Source organism: Morone saxatilis, unplaced genomic scaffold (genome assembly GCF_004916995.1).
Source record: "Morone saxatilis isolate NCDOM2014 unplaced genomic scaffold, NCSU_SB_2.0 Contig18, whole genome shotgun sequence".
NCBI classification, from domain to species: domain Eukaryota; kingdom Metazoa; phylum Chordata; class Actinopteri; family Moronidae; genus Morone; species Morone saxatilis.
Window position 1 is genome coordinate 26,979,562 of NW_023339740.1, and position 23,297 is coordinate 27,002,858.

General features: G+C 38.3%; 1 protein-coding gene across 1 annotated transcript in view; it reads right to left on the minus strand.

Moving 5' to 3' along the window:
• Positions 1 to 23,297, minus strand: part of ptprt (protein tyrosine phosphatase receptor type T) — a 307,757-nt gene that overhangs the window by 86,225 nt on the left and 198,235 nt on the right. The window contains exons 16-17 of the mRNA XM_035662487.1: positions 21,873 to 22,008; positions 12,189 to 12,221 (exon numbers count right to left, since the gene is read on the minus strand). Coding sequence (XP_035518380.1) covers positions 12,189 to 12,221; positions 21,873 to 22,008 — 169 coding nt within the window. The remainder of the gene's footprint in view (positions 1 to 12,188; positions 12,222 to 21,872; positions 22,009 to 23,297) is intronic.

The window sequence follows — 23,297 nt, forward strand, 5'->3', positions numbered from 1 at the left end:
ACGACCATTTCGGCTGTATTGTTCTGTTTCTAGAAAGTGATGCATGGAGGGGGAATTTATTTTAGTAGAAGCCTGGCGAGTCAACAGGAGCAACCTTAAGGCGTCCAATCAAACAAGTGAAACGACATTTGTTTTGCTTGTCGAGGGATTGACAGAACTCCCATATTATGGCTAGAATGGCGTCAGCCAGCCGGTTGGCAGCTAGATAGCTCGAATAACCTGGACCCATCCCCAGCCGGCGCTGCAGTCAGACAGGCAGTCAGTCACTTCAGGATGACAGCGGTTGCTCCAGAGGAGGCTGCAGGCGAGGCCCAAACAAACTTTCATCTGCGTATCACAGGATTTAGAGGAGGACCCAGCAAGGGAGGGAGAGATTGAGGGGATACAGAGAGGTGAAGAGAGAGACAGAGATTGGAAAGCGAGAGAGAGAGAGAGAGAAGCAAGAGAGAGAGAGTACAAACACACACACACACTGCAGGAGTCTTGCAGGACTTTAAATCCCTCTCTCATCTAACAGTAAACATCCTTGGGCTATGGCTGTGTGTGTATGTATACATGTGTGAGTGTGTGTGTCTGTACACATGTGTATGTGCTAACTGTGTGTTTTATTTTTCTTCCAGGTCATCAATACAGAACATTTGGTATTATCTTACATCATATTTTTTGTGTCTCTGCCTCATATTGTTTTTAGTGTGTTGTTCATTTAGTGCTGCTGTAATGCACTTTGTAACCTTGTTGTTTTCCATTGTTTATAATAGGAACAGGAGCACAAATGATGCTGGAATTTTGAGGATGATACTGATATTGTTATCATATTGGTTTTGAAAAGAAAATAAATTAAATTAAACATCCGATAAATTATTTCTCATTAAATATAAACACATAAATTAAACACATAAATTAAACATGTTTCCCTAGAGTCAACCTATTATCAGTGTAAAAATATTCCAGCCAATGCCAGCTATTGGTCAGGCTCTGCTCATTTCATTTCATTTGTGTTTGTGTACATGATTATACGTACGATACATTTTATTTTTATGGGTTAGTTTTAGTGTTAGAGTATGGCCGGAATAATCCGTATGAAAAAGATTCCTCTGCCGAAACAAATTAAACACAGCAGCAAGTGTGGAAAAGCAGCAGACCAACAGTGAAGGCTGCCGTCTTTCTAATTGTGTCAGTTTCTCAGTGTAAAGAAGTAATTTCTGGTTGGGTCAAACAGCCTCAGGGTGGCTGTTTTAAGAAGAAGTGTTGGCATGTGATGACTGTTCCGCTCAGTTAGGACTCTGCTGCGGACTTGGAGGAAATTTTCAGATGCTTTGAAGACAGCTGGAGAAGCAGGGGTTTTCAGAAATTCTCTGCAGGGATTTATAGGTGAGCTCGGGGCAACAGAGTGAATGTGTTTGCGAAGGTATGCTGGTGTGTGTGTGTGTGTGCCAGTACGTGATTGTGCATGTATGAACGGACAGCTGTAATAGCACCTCATTAGAATTGGTTAATAAGCAGGAAATGGCCACTTGGTGGAGAAGATAACAGTGAATTACATTGACCTTTTGGGGTGAGAAACTTTAAGAGACGGACCGTGCAAACAATGCAGATGAAGTCTGACTGAAATTTCTCTTTCACCACCAAACTAGTGCTGTAGTTAGATCACAAGTCCCTGTCCTGAGAACTTCTATCCAACCAGTACACAGTATTACTGTATGTTCACTTGCCATTGAAGAGGAGTGATGCTACAGGGTGAATGTCTGATGATGTGCAGCGTAACTTTCACATCCCAAGTTTTAAAAACCTGCATGAGAAGTTTAAGGAACACAATTCCTTCTTAAAAAACTACTGCTAAGTTACCCTTGAGGAAGGTCTTTAACCAACAACTCCAACAGAAGTGCTTCATCACTAGTTTCCTTTGAGAAGCATTGAGATAGTTCGAACTTCATCATTTTCACAGATGAAATCTGAGGTTTTGTCTAACTTTTCAGGATTGACAGTGGCTGTATGGACCTAAATATATATCAATCCAAGCTTAATGTACTGGGCACTATAAAACTAAACTAAACAAGATCAGTTTATCTAAAGAGTATTTGTAAGCTGTTGAACGTGCCAATGCTTCTAGTTACACATTACAGCAGTAAGGGGTTATGTTATACCATAATACCAATAATTTGCATTCTTTCAGACCTGTTTAATGGCATATTGTATTTGTAGGCTACTTATTTTGTTCACAAAGTTTGTATTCAGCCGATAATCCTAGATCTTTTATCATGCAGTATGTATCATTGGCTGGAAAAATCAACAAAGAAACGTGGATTCTTCTATGGCCAGACCAAATTTCTTTTTAGGATGTCTATAGGGTTTTGCATACTTCGAGAGGAAGAGTGTCCTCAAATGGGTCATGTCAAGTCAAACAGGATGCAAGAAAACAAGACAAAATTCAGAAATCAAAAGCTATTCATAAGGAACAAATAATGGACTGAGAAAGGAGTTATTCCTGATGTGAAATCTCTACTTACAGGTAATAAGAGTAGGAATAAGCATGTCTTCTGAAGCATGGTGGGGTGAGGCCGATGATGACAACAGAGCAAAACCCAGAAGAAGGACAAACACATTGGATTAGTTCATGGTTTGAATGAAAAATTATTTCTGACTCGTTGACATTTTGAACTGATAGGTTACACGTTTTTCCTTCCAGTGTTACAATTTTTCTTTTTTATCCATCTGTACAACCTGTCCACCTAACTGCTATGTCTGCTGTTTCCTCATATGAAAGCTTGTGAAATATTTGGCTGTCTATCAACTTTGTCTCTCTAGATTTGTTTCATAAAGCTTTTACAGACGCTGAGTGGTTGCCTGTCAGTCTGACAGTTTGACAGTATGTCTATCAAGTTGACTGGCCATGTGCTGAATTTTTCTCTGCTGCCTGCTGTGTCAATATGTTTGCCTACATTTCGTTGACTTTATCTTTACAAGAAGATAGGTCATTTGGAGGCTCGCCGGACCATCTATGGATGATTTTAAGTCATCTCTAGCAGTCTGTAGCTTAAATAATCCTCTGTAAATCAGCTGTGACGTGATCAGTAGTCAATCAAATAAATTAGAGTTAATAAAGAGCTCTATGGCTTGTGAAATGATAATTTCACTCACCCAAAAAATTGCTCTTTTTTCACGGGAGTTTGGCCTGTTCTTTTTTCTAAGAGATGAAAACCTAGACATCATATACTTCCATCATTTACTCTGCTTTAGCACACTCTCTGTTGAGTTACAGCAGATAATAGTAGTAGGATTTGCATGATTTAAAATGAGGAAAATCACTGCAATCAAACAAAAGTATTAGTAGTTTAAAATATAGAAATTCAAAATGTGCAAAAAAGAAAAGTAATTTTCCAAAAAAATGCAGAGGAAGCAAAGTTTGTTTTTGCACCTTGAGGTAAAAAAAAAAAAAAATACATTATAGTTCAAAAAGAGTTTTTGCATGATAGTACACAAAATTTCATCCTAAATTACAAATCTATGTCAGATTTTTAGTCTTCAGCACTAAACCAACAACTAGTGTAGGCTATGCTATGCTATGCTATACTATACTATACTATGCTAATGTGTTAACACGGAGACCTGGGATACAGATGTCTATGTTGTCATCTTTTCACTACTGTGCCAAATTTGAATTTCCCCATACGGGGGATCAGTAAAGCAACATTGAATCTTAACAGCTCACAGTTGATCAACAGGCCAGTCAGCCGAATAGTTTTATATTAGCCTAACCTGTAACCCCATGTAATAAATTAACTTTTAAGTTAAATCTGTAGAGAAAAAAAAGAACAAAAAAAAAAACAGTTGCACATTTGATGCCTCCATTACCAACAGGCTGGTAGACAGATATGGAATGACAAATGGTAGAAAAGAGCAGAAGATAGAAGATGGAGGTTGGGTAGAGGAACAAATGGAAGCAGAGATGATTCTTTAGTTAGTCGAAGAGTGTATGTTGTTGCTGAAATATTACAAAAACATGAGAGTTTTATGTTTGTTTATTCAGGATTTAGTTTAAAGGGCTCATTCACTAAAAATGCAGTATTATTATTAGTATTAGTATTAGTAGTAGTACCATTATATTTGAGATATAATAGATATACTAGAATGTATTTGTTAAAGAATTAATCATTTAAAGCTACTGAATAAAATGTAAAGTGGGCGATTTAATAAATAATACAATTAAACAGAGGATAAATCAATATAAAATAATAAAACAAATCAGAACTAAGCCAAACATTTTTAGATGAAGCATTTAAAAATATGTGTCCTTCCCTTCTGTCCTTTACTTGATAGCTCAGCCACAGATCTATACCTCTGCATTCCACCTGACCAATATCTCATTCATCCATACGTGTGTGTGTGTATCTGTGTGTGACATTGGACTCCCTGCGGTACCTCTGTAATGGTTTGTTGGCAACTTTTCCCCCTGGCATGCACCCTTCAACTGGTGAGAGGCCAGAGATTGGGATCGTATAATATCTAAGGCACACACACACACAAACACACACACACATACTTAGACACACTAACACACTACTAGACTGACTTTCAATACAATACTTTCAAGCAGAAGTCAGAAGGATCAATATCTATCTATCTATCAAAAAGTGAAAACTGAGAGTTAAAAAAAAAAGTTAAAGGAGAAAGAAGGCTGACACAAGCATATTCTTAACGCACACTGCAGTTTCATTCCAATGGCCTTTATACATACACACCCATCATAGACATCTCCTCACTACACACTTCTTAACACACCTGCGCACACACACGCACATACACGACACACCCACCATTACCACCTAACTTTTTTCAAAAACCTACCCATGCACACACCAATGTATGCACGCACACACACTCTGTCATACCCATAACCCTCTTTAAGGGCTCTGCTGACATTGTCCTTATGATATTAATAAAGTGCAGAGCGCTGAGAGCCCGGCTGTAAAAGCCACAGCCGTTAAAACTGGTCATAAATATTAATATGGCGTAGAAAAAACACTCCACCAGGTTGTGCACGGCACTGTGTGTGTGTGTGTGTGTGTGACAGAGTTAGACAGACATATAGAGAGAGAGGGAGAAGGTATGTGTGAGAGAGCTGGTGATGTATTTGTAACAAGATAATGATGATGCTGTGTTTGTATATGTGGTTTATATAATATGTGTGTTTGTGGGCATTTTGGGACAACTATGGGTTCCGCTAAAGGTAAAAAGTGATCAAATGATTGACTGTTAGCCAATGGGGGTTGTGGATATTTTAAGCGCTTGCACAGTAAAGGATGCATTTCTTGCAGCTCTGTAACAGCACAAGAAGGTGATGCAGATCAGAAAACTGGTTGCTACTTGTTACAGGAAGCTGACAAAGAGAAATTAGAGTCTAGTAAATGAAGAGTGACAGTGACTCCTTTGTACTGCAGGCTCTTAAAGAATACATGGCAGTCTGAGAAACAGTTGCTTGAGGACTTGAGGACACCCAATTCAGTTCAGACAGGGATGCACAGAGAGTTATGATAATATCAATCTTGCCAATAGTGAAACCCATCTGTGCCTACGATGCGTGGTGCACAGGCAGATATCTAAAAACACTGCTTTATGAGTAGCTCTCCTGGTTTATTACTAAACACAACACTGCTCCAGTGTTTGCAAAACAGGAGATGAGTACAAATGACTTCAGCTCAAATCAACTTTTTAGCAAATATTTGCTCTTCGGTTTTTCAGGTAGCAGGTAGATCCTGGAAATATTTCTATGTAAGATACAGACTGTGACAATGTTGCCTCAAGTGAAGACACAATTTTGTAAAATGTCACATTGGGAACATGCCCTCAAAACAACAGTTTCAATGTCAACATCCTGCTGCACTGGGTGTATGTGTGAGGGTATAACTAAAAGGTCAATGAACAAAAAGACCTGTATCCGGAAAGATCCAATGGTATACAAGTTTATGAATCTCTGGCCAGATCTGTATATCAAATCATATTATATTATATAGAAAAACAAATCTGTCAAAGTCTGTAATCTTCAGCATACGGACAGCATCTATCCATATACAAACGTATCCTCACCTTGCATAGTTCCATATTTTGTTGCATTTATTTTATAAATTCAAAAAAGATTTTGTAACAATGTTGCCTTTCTGGCTGTTTTCTATAATCAAACTGCCTGTCTAACTGACACCCAATTGGTTTAATTTAACATGTATCTCTTTGGGTAAAAACCCAAAGGAAGCATCAAGTTGGGCAGAGACTGCGGCTCCCATTCATTTTACAAAAAGTGGCAAATCCATTGCAAGGAGCAACGATGGGACAACCAGCTGTGAATGCCGGGCAGGTAGTGCGTAGGGTGAAATTCAAACAACTAAACTGTGACCTGCAAAAGTTGGAAATTGTAGAAGTAGTTCTGGTTTCCTGCCGAAAATGATGAGCCATACGTCACCAAACTCCCTCCCTTGCCTCTAGTTGTGAAGATGCGGACCATACAGACATTTACCCGGTTCAGATTTCATTCTCACTGGAACAAGTTGCCTTTGGTGTTTTATGAATTATGTCGTACACCACTTAACTGAAATAAAATGCACCAGTCCATAATGTGCAGCTACCAGCCACCCTGCCGCCAGTTGATGCAGTCTAACACGACTGAATGTCAGATGTGACTTGTGCAGCCAGGGACCATTATTCCTGGGCAAGGTTGTTTGTCATGGGTTTACGCCACATGCAAATGTGTTCATAAAGGAAAAAAAAAAGATGCAGACCACCATATTTGTATAAAGGCTGCAGTGTTTTTCTAGCTCTGTACCCATCACACACACACACACACACACACACACACTTTTCAACTCTGATATGATTGCTGGGGCTTATCTTGGCTTTGTATGAATGGTTTCTGCTGCAAACACACACAACCATTTTCCCACTGATATGATGGCTATAGTTTATCATGGGCTTATATGAATACTATCAGCCTGAAAAATACACACACACCTACACACACAACAAACACTTCAACACTGATGTGATGTGTAACTTATCATGAGTCTCTCCTGGTTGTATTGGCCACCACCATGTCACACACATACACACACATACACACATTTCAACATTGATATGATGGCTATAGTTTATCAAACCTATATGAATCGTGTGTTGTGAAGTAATACTTTTCCTTTCTCTAAAGGCTGAGTTGAATGAATAATATCTCCCCTACTGCATGAACACACTCTCGCTCTCTCTCTCATACATACATACATGCATGCAGATCAACAATCTGTCATCTTCACACCGACATACGCCCACAGGCTGGCATGTACTGTATATGCAGTCACATATACACACAAACACACAAACATGAACATAAGGCCCCTTAGTGACACACGTTTGCATGTGCATGCTGTCAACGTGACTTATTAGCACACAATTACAGCCAATTCTATAGACATGATTCGTAGAACACAAATGTGTGTATGTTAACGAACACATGAACACACTAGCTGAAGAGAAGCTCACTGAGGAGTGGCAGAACATTTAAATGAGGGGAAACTCGCCTTCTTTTGTTAATATACTCTTTAACAAAGCCCTCCCAGGTCCTCACTGGGCAGCAGTATAAGTATGTTCAGAAATGTTGACGGTTGATTGATCTATGTTGTTTGTAAAGTTTGTTAAATGTGTAAATAAGGTTTAAAATAAAATACTTTTTTATCTGTTTTTATCATTTACAGTAGCTAATTAGCTCTCTGTTACAAGTAAGGGGGCAAAATCCCATATTCGTATGGACATATTCTTTAATGAATGCAAGATAAAATTAATTATGAATCCATAATGTCAAAACATATTAGTTATCTGTGGTGGGAAGATTTCCTATCTATTAAAAGTGGCAGGTTAGTAACTGTAGTGCAGCATTTTCTGAATAGTGACTGACACGAATTATAGAGATTTTATCAAACTTAACACCAGAAAGACAATTGGAAGTGAATAATCCTCAAACACAGGCATGTTTTTGAAGACAAATTTGTTTGTGCAAGCAGATAATAACTGTCTAATATTTAAATGGATACACATGCACTGGGGTTGTGATAATGCTGAATGTATCTTGAGATTAAGAATGTGTTACTAGGAGTGGTAGGACTAGGTGTGTTTTATCATTAACATTAATACATAGCACATTGTATATGCATGCAAAATCCCATTTAATAGGTTTAATAGTATTCCACAGTTGGCTATAATTACAATTTGCTTTGAATTGTTGATTTGGACAACTGAATTTTGTAAAACGGTAACACAATATAATCGATGGTTTTGATCCAATCGCTTATGAAAACATTTTGCTGATGCAACACCATTAGACACTGCTTTATAATGGAGTTCTTTTGGGCAAGCAACATCACTACTCAGACTGATCAGACAGGCTGTAAACAAATCCACAGAAACATAGTTTATAGTGTCTAAGCCATTTATCTTGACAGGAAAATGTTACAGTTATTACCAAAGATTTTAAAGAGCTACTCCCACATTGGCATACTTGTAAAACACCAGCAGTTTTACAAAGCAGTAAAATGACAAAAGGTGTTTTCACCTTTGTTTTTGCCTCTAAATAATTTGGCTTTAGCTAAACTGCGGTTTTGTTTACAACCTGTCTAAACGTCTGGCAACATGTTTTGCTTGCTCTAATAGTCTGCATTTTATAGCTATGTCTAGCAGTGCATCCCTGGTTCTCAGCAATTAAATTGGAGAGTAAAATGTTATAACCAGCAGGAATGAAAGCGAACCATGAAAATAGGGCGTGAGTTAACAGATTGGTCTTTGAAGAGTTCTTGTTCCATGTACCAGTTTACACATGGGATGAGTACATGAGAGTTTGTACATCTGTGAGTGTGTGTGAGTGTGTGTGTGTGTGTGTGTGTGTGTGTGTAAATGGTCAGCCATCACCCATTATAACAGTGCCATAAGTGGACCATCAAGCATTTATCTCAGCAAGCAGCAGAGTCCATTATTCAACCATGTGTCACATCTGTGGAATAGGGGTCAAGTCCGGCTCAGTGTGTGTTTGTGTGTGTGTTTATGTGTGTGTGTGTTTATGAGTGTGTCAAATTATCTGTGAATAAGTTTAGCATCTGTCAGCATGGAAGCACTCAGGACTCTCTAATGTGTGTGCATGTGTCTACATACAGTGTATTTCCCAATTTGGAGCCTGAAATTCCACTGCAAACACACACACGGACACACACACAGACACACACACACTCATGCACACACAAATACACACTTTAGACCACTTGGCCTTGTAAGAGCCTGCCAGTGGATCCAGCCTGGGTCCATTCCCTGACATCAGCTACTAATCGCCTCAATTCTCTTGTCATAGACTGAGCCCCTGAGGGTGCAGTATACTGTCCTGAAAGAGGAAGTGTCCTTTTGCTCTCTCAGCGTGGAGGATCATCAGTTATTTCTTGACTTCTTCGACTGGGTCGAGTGGATGGGGGGTAATTTGAGATCTTACAAAAACTTTGGGTTAAGGCACTCCCGTAATTTCCTAATGAATCAACTGTCACAGCAGTGCACCTCAAAACCTCTCTTTCCTCAAGGAGAAATGTTGCTCACAAAATCACTCAGAAATCTGATTATGGTGCCTCTCTTTTAATGTACAACAACAATCGTCTCCACCTCATTGTTTCACCTTTTAAGCTAAAGCTGGATTGAAGGTTAAAGCAAGACTTAGGGCTTCAGAAATTAAAATTTGTTCAGATGAAGGTAAGCTTTTGGACTAATGGTTTTCAACCTGAGGTCTGGGGGCCTACTGGAACACCCTCTAGATCCCAGGGGGTCCCCTGACCTCAGGTTGAAAACCATTAAACCACAGAAAATGAGGAATATTTTAATTTCACCATTATTTTATTGGCTAAAGGTCAGCCCAATGAGACAAAGTATAAGAATGAATATTTACACTCTTCACTGTTAAGGTGCCAATCTACAGTACAGACAGTTATAGAATAACTAAATCTTATCAGACAGGGATCCCTGAGACTACATCTTCGTCCCGATGTGTATCAATTTGGGGGTCAATGACACCAAAATGGTTTCGACTAAGATTAAAATTTCCTCAATAAAAGTCTTTTGAGAAAGTAGGAATTAATGTAAGCCCATCCACCATGGTCCTTAAACACAGCACTAGTTCAATATCAAACAACTGCCTAAAGTTTCCAGCTTTCTTTCATCTTAAATTAATTTTGGGATGGGGAAATATATTCCTTTTTATCTGAACTTTTAGACAGTGTGAATTTTAGGACATTTTATGTGACCAGACTGCCCAAACTGACATTACTGCCAAAAATGCCTTTAAATTTCAGTCTGAAATTCAATTCACATCAAATCACTTTTCCATCCTCTCGTGAGGCCGGATCCCTATTATGCCCCCCAATTCCCTCTGGTCGATACACATATTTCTGCAGAGTGAAGAATACCTTCAAATCTTCAATAGAATTACCAAATGCAACATTTGAGTGATACATGTTTTTTTTTTTTTCAAATTTCAAAAAGTACAACTAAATTTGTCTAATTTACAGACAAGCTAGGATTTCACAGAGATAAGTGTTCAAGCAAAGCGACGTATGCTTTAAAAGCAGGATGGGGTTTTATTAGAGAATATTGACTCCAAAGCAATCGCTACCATGACAGGCACAGAGTAGATTGTCTTCGCGCCCAGAACAGTGTAGGTGGGGATATTTGTGAAGCGTCACATTTCATTCGGCAAGATATTATCACATATCTCCCTCTTAATCTCCCACCTCTGTTATATTTGTTGAAGCCAAAAACATAATTTCTGACCTACAAAGTTGCACTAATTATCTAACCTTTTTCTAATACTGGGGGTGGCTGTCAGCAAGATTCTCGCTTTTGAAAATCCCTACGTGATTGCTTGCTTTATGGTGAAATGTAATCAATTATGCCAAACTGCTCCCACTATAGAAAGCAGCCAAATCTGGAACACTTAATAATCCGGTTTCTCTGTCTGACTTTCTGTCTTTTCTTTTCAATTGATTGCAGGTAGGTAGGTATAATTACTGACAATGCATCACAAGCAAGTGACCGGGAAAGTTTCAGACAGACAATCCAAACAACTCTCACCATACAGAGGTACATTTTGATGCAATGAAAGTGCTTAGAAATGATGGGGTCCGTTCAGAGTTTGTTTTAGAAGTGCACTTTTTCCAAAAAATACGGTAAAAAAATCAGTGAGCACAGATGGCAGATGATGAAATGATCAAATATTCTGGGGGAGGTATACCAAAAGCATCTTATATTAGTTAACTTGTTTTACTGTTAACTAATAATGACCTCAAACATCAAACGTAGCCATTTTAAAAGTCCCATTTATACCTGAATATTCTGCTCAAATATTACTGCATTATAACCTAAAACAGATATTCAGCAATCAAGGAAAACAAAGTAGATACGCTAATGATGCAAATACAGGGAAGATGCAAGACAAGTGTATAAATGAGGACTTATATAATGGCTTGTATTAGATTCTTGAATGAATAGAAAGCACTCATACATTTCAAGCACTTTTGACACAGATCTGGCTGTGAAATGGAAGCGAGAGAAACCTAAACTTCATGCAGTTTCTCAGTTCTAAAACAGCCAGGACCTTACATGTGTGCCACGGCGATTAAAATGTTTTCACACTCTTTCAGAAAAAGGATGTGTTGCTCCCAAAACATCTTCTATTGTTGCTTAGGACAGCACATTCTGTGGCTCTTTTGAGATTTGGAGCCACAGCAATTACTACACTACTACGTGCACGCTGTCAGCACATTATTACTGTTAAAAGGTTAATGTGTCCCAAGCATAATATGAGTTTTATTCCAAATTATCTATTCTCTCAAGAGTTCTTCCCACTTCAGTGTGAAAATTGAAGTAATTTACGAGTTAGTTGACTACATAGTAACATTTGAATTAGGTATTTTGTGTATTGTAACAAATTGACCCTTTTTAATAAGGGAAAAAATATTTATTTTTCTTAAATCACATTAATATTGGAAATACCACATCCATTTTCAAGGTGTAGCCTGAGTCATAAGATGCATTTGGAAAACTACTGAAAGCCAGAATAGGCCAGGTGAGAGTCACAGTGAGGAACGGAGTGGATGTGTTGATGTCTAGAAGTAAACATACAATACCCCACGCTCAGAGTTCTCCATGTGTGAATCTCTCTATCGGAGCAAGGGCAAGGCAGGTACAGGACGGGACAGGAAGGGATGGAGCCAAAGACAGGAAACAGGAAGATAGAGAGAGACATTAAAGGGTGTGAGCCTCGAGTCAGAGAGGTTGTTGTGAGACATCTGTTTCATCTGTAATTTTCTTTTTGTAAAAGTTTTGGTATTTTTCAGTTGACAATGAGCACACTGAAACTAAATGTAGACCAGGCTCTGAAAGGCTGCAGCTCTCTTTTCCAGCATTCCTGTTGTTTTCTGTAGATAAAACATTTTGTCTCAGGCTGAATTCATGCTGGGAAAAAAAGAGCCTTACTTTTATTATTTTCTGGCACAGAACTAGTGTCACGGCTGTCTGATACTGACAGTGAACTGAATGCTGAAACATTTGTATTCCCATTCTCTCTGTTTTGCATGGCTGGGATTTATACAGTCCTTTTTTTTGCTAATCCGCTAACATGAATTTCAAACTGGTGCACACAAATTTGTGTCTAGGTCTGGAGAACAGTGAACACAAATGAGCTGTGATAGGCTAAAGAGGGCAAAAACTGATTTAATTTGATTTCTATCGGTTTAGGCATCCATGAAAAGATCAGACCTGTCCGTATGGGCTGGAAAGCAGACTTCCTCTTGCAGCATAAATCACCACACTGTGCCAGTGTGTGGGACTTCAGTACTTTTCAGCAAGAGTGCTGTTAAGTGATGTATCAAGTTGGAAGGATTTATCAAGGTGACAAGTTTCAAACTTGGAGACTATAACAGGTAGAAATCCCAGAGTTTCTTAAGTGACATGAACAATTTCTCAAAGAGGGTCCCATGAACACTGTTCAAAGAAAACAAGAGTTGGGTGATGGTAAAAAACGCAAAACATAAAAAAACAAACATTCAGCTGTTTAAGTCAACAGCCATGTAAATGGAAGTTGGAGTGGACATAAAGCCATATTATGCAGAGAAAATTCATCTTGCCCTCATGTCATGAGACATGTCATCAGTGATGGTAAAATTCAACTGTTTCAAACTGTCTCAAATGTATTTCTTTTTTATGTTGGATCTAGTAGAAAAGACTTCAGGAAAAGAAAATCATTGAATTTATTTAACCACAGTTAATAGAACAATGTGGAGTATATCTCCAGCTGTGAGGTGTCTCCAATTGTTTGCTGTTTAGCAAAGCAACATATTTAGTTATACTGCATATTCAGTCAGAGAGGCAAACTTACGGCTGCATCACTGACTGATTCTTATCTCTCTTTATTTACATTTTTTCAGGATGGATTCAAGAAAGGGGGAAAGCAACAGGATGCTTATGGGGAAAAAAACAATATATGTAACCATGGGATGTGTACTACATTTGTAGTTGTTGAGATGTTAGCAAAGCTAGCAGAGGAGAGTGATTGGTAAGCTGGGATAGATCAGCCTCAATGTAGAAAGCAATGGATATGCAATTTAAAGTCTCACAAAAGCATGATTCTGTGTATGTGTGTACACTCATATGAATGTTGCAAAACAAACTGAAAAAAATGTTTTACAAAGAAACCATTGAAGTACTTTATACAAGACCATTTAAGCCCTCAGTGAAAACACAATTCACCTTAAAGTGCAAATGTTTCTCAATAGCCTCTTTGCACATGACTGCGTTCCTGAAGCATGGACTACAGATGGAGGACAGGAAGTGATTTTCTATTGGAAGCACAACTCTCAAAATGCCTGTTTTGCAATGTTTACGGTTGCTCAAATTGATGAAACTGAGAAACAACAATGAGTTTTTATTACAGTTGTTCATTAATGGGGAAAAATCCAAGATTGGGATTTACTTAAAAATGACAACTAGTTCTTCTGTGGACAGGGCAGCAGCAAAATCTGTTTCAGTGTACGCTATATGTAGAATATATGTAGAATATTTCACCACTTTATGTTGCCATCCGGCTGCACTTTCCAACAAGGAACTGAAGCAAGTCTATCCATCTATGCTGTCTTCAATGCCACCAACTGACTGTTTTAACATTAGTTTTGATCAGCAAAATCACACAATAACGCTAACTAACTAACCAATCAATGCAGTGGTAGACCAGCAACTTCTGCGTTCTGTGAGGTAACATTACTGTATTTATTAAAAGGAGTCTGGTGGCTTTGAAGAGGGCCATTTAACGACTTTAGTTTCCCATCAGAAAGGGCACATCTTTCAATTCAGTTGAAAAATTGCGCCTTTTCAAAACATAAGCATCAAGTCCAACATATGTTGTGATTTTGTGTTGCTACGTTTCTCTCGTAATATCTTTCTAACCAGCACAGCACGGACTCCTCCATCTCATCCATTCTGCTTTTCACTTCTTGTCCTCCATCTGTTCACACGTCACTGGAATCACTGGAAACAAGCTATTGTACAAATATTCCACTGTTTAGTTCTGCAAACGGACTCATTTAGACATTAATTTAGGGAGGGATCGCTTTACTTTTAGTCAGACCTTGGATGTCATTAACCTAGATACAAAAATACAGCTAATTATATTTCCTTTGATCCAATTGCATTGCTGTCACATGTGTTAATTTCTTGTAAAATCACTGATAGAATCCTGGCAATAAACATGGTCAAGAAAAAAATGACAAACGACAACCAGGTTTCTCTAATCCGTTACAGTGATTACAGAAACTTGTGTTCTAATATACAATATGTTTAAGGAATTAGGTTATTGGCATAAAATAATAGTAAATAACTTTGTTATTCCAGCAACTTATGGAACTCACTGACTCATAACTGGGAGCTACCTTGTACACGCAGAGTGTTGCAACAAAATCATTTTCTTTCAAGGTGGGATGACACACTGAGTCATTTAACAATTGTGATATACTTAGGCTCATGCATCTGTTTTTGCCCACACAAATGAGTTCTAAATAATAATGCCATAGAGCCTCTATGTATGTGAATCCTTATCTATAATTTAACATTACAGTTTTATGGTTTACTCTACCATTTCATGAAATTTGAAACTTGTCTCTGTTGTCTTACGATTACAAGGGAAATTATCTCTGACAAAAAAGAAAACCACTACAAGCCGGTCTCACTCCCAAGTCGTCAAATGCTGTCTCTTGGCCAGTGGACCTCACCTTCAAAATATGATTCTGTAGGTATCCCTCTAGAACCATTTGAGGACGCACCAACCATTAAAAACTCTGTTGCTACACCCTCCCTTTCCAAGCATGAAGGAAAAACTATTGCAAAAAAAAAACAGCCGATCTAAAGCCAATGTTTGGTTCGTCCCTGCTGGGCTACTGTAGAAACATGGCGGTTCAACATGGTGGACTCGCGGCTTTTGTAGATATAGGCAGCTCCTTTTAAGATAATGTGATACCCTGTGCGAAGAAATGATGAGGGACACCTACAGTGTTATATTTTTAAGCAGAGGGCTGCTGACCTAGTGGCCGTATTTGACATATTGGGAGCGTGAATGTGTTTCCCACTATTATCCGTGTGTCATCTTGAGCTAAGGTGGCCTTTTCTTGTTAGGATTCAGGACTCAGATTAATTAATTAGAAATACATTTTGTAAATTAGTCTGAACCATGAGGAGCTTTAAAGGATGTTGTATTGCTCTTGAGGATACTGAAACCAGAGATACAAGAAAAAATTATTTGCTCTGTTTCTGGCCGAAAGCTGTGTGTCTGTGTTTGAAACCATCTCTTTCCACAGTCCCATCTGGAGTTCTCCCTCTTTCTCAATCTGTGTATGTGCCCATGTGTGTAACAATCCATGGCTCTAACCCTGTCAATATTGGCTTCAAATGTCTAAGGAGGAGTATCAGGCCATCAGCGCGCGCACACACACACACACACACACACACACACACACACACACACACTGAGATGGTGATATGGCTCTTACTTGATGAAACTCATATTTTATATCCAGCCACACAAGGAAAAAAACAAAACAATTACTGCTCGCAAAGAGGTATACATGTATACACAACGCAGACTGACATTCACACAGGGAAACACATTCTACTCTCTGTCTCTCACACACACACACGCACACACTAAATAACAACCAAAATGTTAAAATATCACATATTCTGTGCTTCAGTTTGCCTCTTTGTGTGTATGCATGCATACATAATGGATCTATCTTGCATGCAAACTGATTCCAAGGTGTATGTGTGTCTCTTATATTTTTGACTGTAATTTTGCACACGTGTGTATACATGTTTTTCTCTTTCTGTCATTTGTATTGTACTGCTGCACTTACTTGCTCTTCTTTAGCTGTACTATAAGCCTGTGTGTGCATTTGTGTGTAAGTGTGTAGACAGAACCCAGCTCTGGTGGGAATTAATACCAGACTAGGCAGCCTCAGTAGCCTGTGGCAGGCCTGTTGCTATTCAGATAACACCTCAGTCTAAGGTTTAAGAACTAACTAAGGACTTTAATGAAGTTACAGACAGGATTTGATCAGAATCTAACTAATACTATTTGTCAGAAGTATTAATATGACTATGCAGAAGAACATTTTGCAATGTTAATGTCATGTTTCACAGAATTACTCTACAAAGAGTGAGATAAAGTATGTGAACATGAGAAGGACAGTGAGCAAGTTCCTGATTTAGTTCCTGGATCATTTAAAACACTATTTGGTTGACAATGATGATGGCCATCAGAGGTTGACATAAACATGTCTCTTGCTATAGCTCATGTATACAGTAAATTCAACATAATGTTAAATCAGTCCTTTACTAATGCATCCATTCTTTTACATTAGGATGACTTTAAGCCAGTTATCAGGACACATGCATAGTGTAAATAAATATAGCTCCAATATGGCTTGACTGACCCAGACTCACTTGTTAAGACCTTGACAGAAGCCCTTCATGTAATTTTGGAATGTATGATTCAACCATTTCCGCACAAATGCATCTTTAAGGCCAGAGCACAATGTGAATGTTAATGTGAAAGGGGCAGATTTGCCAAGAGTCATGCCCAGCAGTAGAAGCATTGCATTAGATTTGTGCCTCATATAGCCAGGGGTCATATCCAAAACTGTACTTTGCTTGTTTGCCTACATATCCTCACTTCTCTTGGAGCTATTTCATTTGTTATTTTTTGTTTAAGCTACTGAACCAAGATGGCTTATTAAGGTTGAGTCTCTCTTTTAAGGATGACCTGGACATGACAGCAATATGAAAGCCTCAAATAAAATAAAATCACAAAAGATGGCTCTTGGGTCAGAATTTAAGAGAGCTTGGATGAAAGGAAATAGGGGTGAAAAAAGTTAAATAACATATTTTTCCATCAATTTGCAGTTCCGGAGACGTCCCCTTTTCTCAATTACTTAGTCGAGGTCTGCTTCTCTCGCATTGCACAAAAAAATCAGACAGTGTTTAGGGAGCTTCAGGAACATTAATTATTCATCCATTCTCCTCTCAACCTTTTCATGAAAGTGTATCTTCCGGTGCTGGTTGTTTGAGCCCTCGGGGCCACCTGGCTGCAGAAACACCGAATCCCCATTAAGACTTCAGCCATGTCCAGTGTTATTCACTTCAACACTACATTAACAGCAACATCACCTGGCTTTTTCTTGAAAAAAAGGTCCATTTGGAACATACGTAACAGCGTTCTGAAAGATTAATTAGACAGTTGTGCATGCTCACTTCCCGGCAAAGTTTTGTCATGGAATCATTTATGGGCTCTGAAAGGCATGTAAAACACTTTCAATCTAAAAAACATTTTTTCTGCCACCCGGACGACTGGTTAAAGCGTGTGGAATGAAATATATATGACCTCAGAAAACGATCTATGATATTGTAAACCTCCTACTGTCAGAATCTGTCTGCCCTTCTTTTATCAATTATTTTTCACTCTTCTGTCTCCAGAACTCTTCACTACCTCTAAGTATTATTCTATTCCTTGCATTTTGGGGTATTTCTACTACTTTCTTTTGAGATTTTTCTCTCCTCTATCTCATCTTCCTTCATACTTATCCTCCTTCTTCGACTCTGTACTTTTGATTCAATACTTTCTCTTTCTAGTTGTATTTCATCTCTGCAACTTCCTTGTAATTTATTCTTTCTGTCATACTTTCATATCTGCTCGATGACTCTATTTGACCTTTGTCAGACCTTTAACCCCGACTGATGGCCTGGGTTAGCTTGATTTGGTGAGACCATCTGAGTAGCATCTCAACTGCTTCCTTATTTTGTTTAACTTCTTCTACTATATGGTTGCTCTTTCTCCTCTTTCCCATATCCACTGTGGTGGTGTTTGCCCTCTAATTGGCCTTTTTATGTATATTATGCCCTGTTAGCCTGGTTAGCATCCTATTAGCATATGCATTTGACCCCGAGGTTAACCAGTGCTGCCTTGTTTTCATTTTTCATATTCTTCAAACCTTGTACATTTTTTCCTCCCTCCCCCGTTTTTCTTTTGCCTTACAGTTCTGCTTGCCCCTTATATTCCCTACCTACACTCTCTACTGAAGTCCCTACCTATACATATCTTGTTACTCCTGGCATTATCCTCCGCTGGCTCTGATATATATTTTTATCCTCTTGGTGTTATAGTGGTGGGATATTCTCTGTTAAACTCTGATTAGCATTGCCAACTGACCCTCTGCCCTCTCTGATTCCCCAGCCTCTTTTCCTCACTTAAAATGGATGTAATGTTGTATTCCGACTGACAATATGGCAAGTTCCAGTTTCCCTTGCTGTATGGCTGTCTGAGCATACACGTTTTATCTTGTTATGTATGGCCAGGCCCAGGTGTTTTGTGTGTTTGTGGTCAAAGAATAATATACTTGGCTTTCAATTTTACTGCTAGTATTTTGGTTTCATAGTAACATATAGCAATGTGGCCAGGTCTGTGTGGGCGGGTGTGTATGTCATATCACTTTACCATATGTGTTTCGCTATGTGGCACAGAAAGATGTATAATAGATGTCTTTTGGAAGATTAGCTATTTCCTTGTAGCAAACATGTTCATTGTCACTCTGCCTGGATACACACAGTTTTGCCTTTTCTGTTTGACATAATATAAGGTCCTGTTTCTTTGTAACGTGGGCATGGACATGCTATAAGAACTGGATACTGTGTACTATATTCTTTGCATTTCATACAAAGAATATATTTATTCTATTTATAATATATTTTTCCTTTTCCTGGTTTATTGTGTCTTTTTCTGGCCCTGCTGGTTCACACCATATATAGGCTACACACTAGATAAAGTTAACCACAGTGGGCGAGTTGGAGGGGATGAAGCAAAATGAACATACATTCCCCTGGTTAACCTGCCTTCCCCCTCTCCATGCCCTAGTAATGGAGAGACTGTAGGGGCAGAGGGGTTGTTTAGTTGAATAATAGTCTCCCTGACTCAATGATCCTTTATCGTATTGAGGTTTGTGTAAGTTAGAATCTATGGCCCCATAGCCTGAAATATCAGCAGCCTAACTGTGCTGTGTGGTGATAAATCCATGGCGCTGTCCATGGTGCTGAAGTATCAGACAGATTTGTAATTGTGCCTTTTTCTCTCAGTCCTGTCTTTCATTCAGTTTATGTATTCTCTAAACTATATACTACCCGATTCTATAAAATAGTGTAGCCTATATACTCTATAGAACAATGTCACCTTCATGATCAAAGAGACAAGTAACAACGTGTAGAAGAATCCAAGAGGGACACTGCTGCTTTACAGAGAAGACGTCTCCCATGCACTGAAAAAAGGAACTGGACAGTTCATGAATGTTAGCAGCTTATGAGCCAGTCTTTGCTATTCAGCTTTTCTTTCTAGTATTTTTAAGCTATTCAGGTGGTTAAATTTGTTTTCATATCTATAAATCCACAATGTAAGAAATGTGTTTGTTTTTTCCACATGAAATATTAAAGTAATGGCTTGATTATCTGTCTCAGTGTGTTTGAATGGCTCCACTTAGGCCACATTAAACAAAGAATGCAGGTATAAAAAGCTTGACAAACAAGCAACTGCTATGCTGAGATGTGATAAACCTAAAGACTAGAGTGATTTACTTTTTTTACCCTAGCTGATGACTTTCCCAGTTTTTTTTCTAACTGACAGTCATGATGACTGTGACACTTCTACCTTGAGAAAATGGTTCAGTTATGAAAGACACTTAAAAACAAGTTCAGGCTACCTATAAAGATATAAAGAATTTCACACTCATTCTCTAGAAAAGAAATCTCTTCTAAACAATAACAAGTAGCAAAAGCACAAGTTCCTATAAAAGTAATGACACTAGGGCTTCTGAAAACAGCCCGGCTGTTTTGAATCCACGGCATCATATATTTTGATGTTTGCTTGTAAAAGAAGTCTTCATAAAAGTAGTCCTCAAGCCTTCCATTTCATTTCACTGTTGCTGTAGTCTTAGTTTTGCAGTGCAAATATGCTTCAATTACTAAAATCAGAAAAAGTGCCACAGTGTGGTTGATACACGCATTTGCATTGATTTTATTGGGTTGATTTTCTATTTGCGCTAGTCACACTAAAGAATGTTCCTTTACTTTGAGAAAATGAGTATTTCTCAGCAAAGTTTGAGGGTGCGAAGTAAGAAACTGACAAAAACAATAATAAAAAAATATATATAATAAAAAAATCAAACAAATGTGAGCCCTAGCGAAACAAAATGTATAAGCATTATGAGAGTGGGGTAGAGAAGGATGGCAGAATGGATGAGGTGATACAAAGAGAATTAGAGAAGTAAAGGAAAGAAAGGCAGGTTATGGTGGCAAGCCAGTGTGCATGTTAACACAGACACAGAAAGCTGTCTGCTAACTGAAAAAAAGTAATACAATTCATCTAGGTTTTAAATATCTAAACTCTGGGAACATCTATCATTATTATTTATTTTGCCTTTAAGGGTTAGAGAGGATTAAGTACATCTCCAGGTTTAACACAAAATTCTGACCTTTTATATTGCCTTAAGACATGAATAAATCTGTGTTTAACCTGCAATGTTTGATAAATGCTAATCTCTAGGAAGGATTTTTGTTGACTGACTCTGAAACTACACAAAAAACATTTTAAAATTTTGATGTTAAATGTTTCACTGAAATCCCCTCATCTCAGGAGCATCTGTCCCTACCTATCTGTACGTCTATCTCTTCATGCATATTCATTTTTACCTACAGAGTTTGTATGTAACGATTATAACTATGAGGACACTTGACTTGACATTATGAGGTCTATCCATCAATCTGCCTGTGTATCTGTCCATTCAGTCATATGGTTTAAAGATGCTTAATGTAGTATTTTATTCATCAACCCATACAGTTGTCCAAGCACTTACTTTTACAAAATAATACAGTGGTCATAAAGATGATTGGTAGTCTCTATCTAAATGCCAACCGTGCACTTGTTGCTGGCATCTTTTCACAGATTTTTTATTCAGTTGTTGGCTTGGTTCACCATCTGCTCACACCAGAAACTATGAAAATTTCAGTTTCCTGTGGAGGAACAGCCCTCTTTCTGTTTTGCGCCACAAAGAAACTCAACAGTGCAAAGTGCGATAGAACCTACCAACCATCTTGTACCATCTCAGGAGTTAAGGGAATTGTAGTGTAGATCTAAAATGGATGTGTTGATGATTTATTATTGTTAAAATGCTACACATAGCACCTTTAAGCTGCCAGTATGTCCTGATGTTGGGTTTATTACCTACCTGCGTTTGAAGGTGAGGACGAGGCCGAGGAGGATGATGATGAACATAAGGATCCCTGCGATCACTCCAGCCATTTTCACTGTGCTGTCCACCTGCTTCTCTGGCTCCATGGCATCTGAGTCCTGGGTGGATGCACCTACACACATACACACACAGACACATGAACGACAACACACACACACACACACAGTATGCACATAGTCAATCGGTAGGCAATCACATATAAATAACCAGGAAACATACATTCACATGGATAAGGACACACTGCATGCAACAAGAGCAAGTCAGCAATACACATGTTATATATATTATATATACACACACACATCACAAACACAGACGGCCATGGTAACACACAGAACATATTTGTGTTAGCCCAACAAAGGCAACTTGATACACATGATCCACAGGTGAAAAATTACTCTTAAACACGTCCATATGCAAGAGAATAAACCAATTTAATAACACATGCGTGGATAAAAAAAATCAAAAGGTATATTTCCAAAAAGACACATGAAGAGATGGTGGGATTTTAAAGGGTGTTCATTAAACTGGAAAAAGTTGTACTGAATTCCTGAAAATTTGTTTTGTGTCAAGTTACAAAAGAAAATGAACAATCTATCTATAAGATAAATAAATAAGAGATAAATGGATAAAAGAAGTAGAGGAAGAAATTCCAAGCTACAAGATTTAATTTTTACTACTTTCGGATAATTCGAAAGATACAAACATTGACATGCACATGACAAACAGTGGACCGAAGTTATACAAGAACCAAGGTTTAAACTCCACACATGCACATAGTAAATGGCTTACATGCAGGACTGGCTCTGCGTCTACTCAACATACAATATCGGTCAGTAACAAGGATTAAAATAAGCTGCAAACACAGTGACAACAACAGACAACTTGGGCAGGTGAATACAAGGTCGGTGTGAGTGTGGATTTTAAAGGAGAACACATATTCAGGCAGATAAGAGCTCTGCTATCACTGTATGATTATATGTAGAGGCAGGAGTGACTGACGGTCGCTGAATGAAGAAGGTAGCAGGCAGGAAAATGTTGAAGAAGGCAGGGTAAGAATGAGAGAGTGTCACCTCTGAATGTAGTCCCTTCTGCTTGCTGCTTAGACTATCCTCGTTTTCAACACTGGTTTCTATGATCGACGTTTATTTGTTTTTAAGTGAGTTCAAGATAATTCATTTTATTAAGCTTAATATTTAATAATAAGTTAAGTTTATATATTAAACTTTTTTTCCGGGTGGTGAAAAACAGTGTGGTTGTTGGACATAGCACATTTGTAGCGATGAGTTAGTTCTTAAAGGGACACTTCACCCATTTTGGCTTAGCTTTTGTATCGTTAGAAGCCCAGTCCATATTGAATGGTCGTGAGCATTCCGTCATTTCCCCTGAGACGGGAGAAAT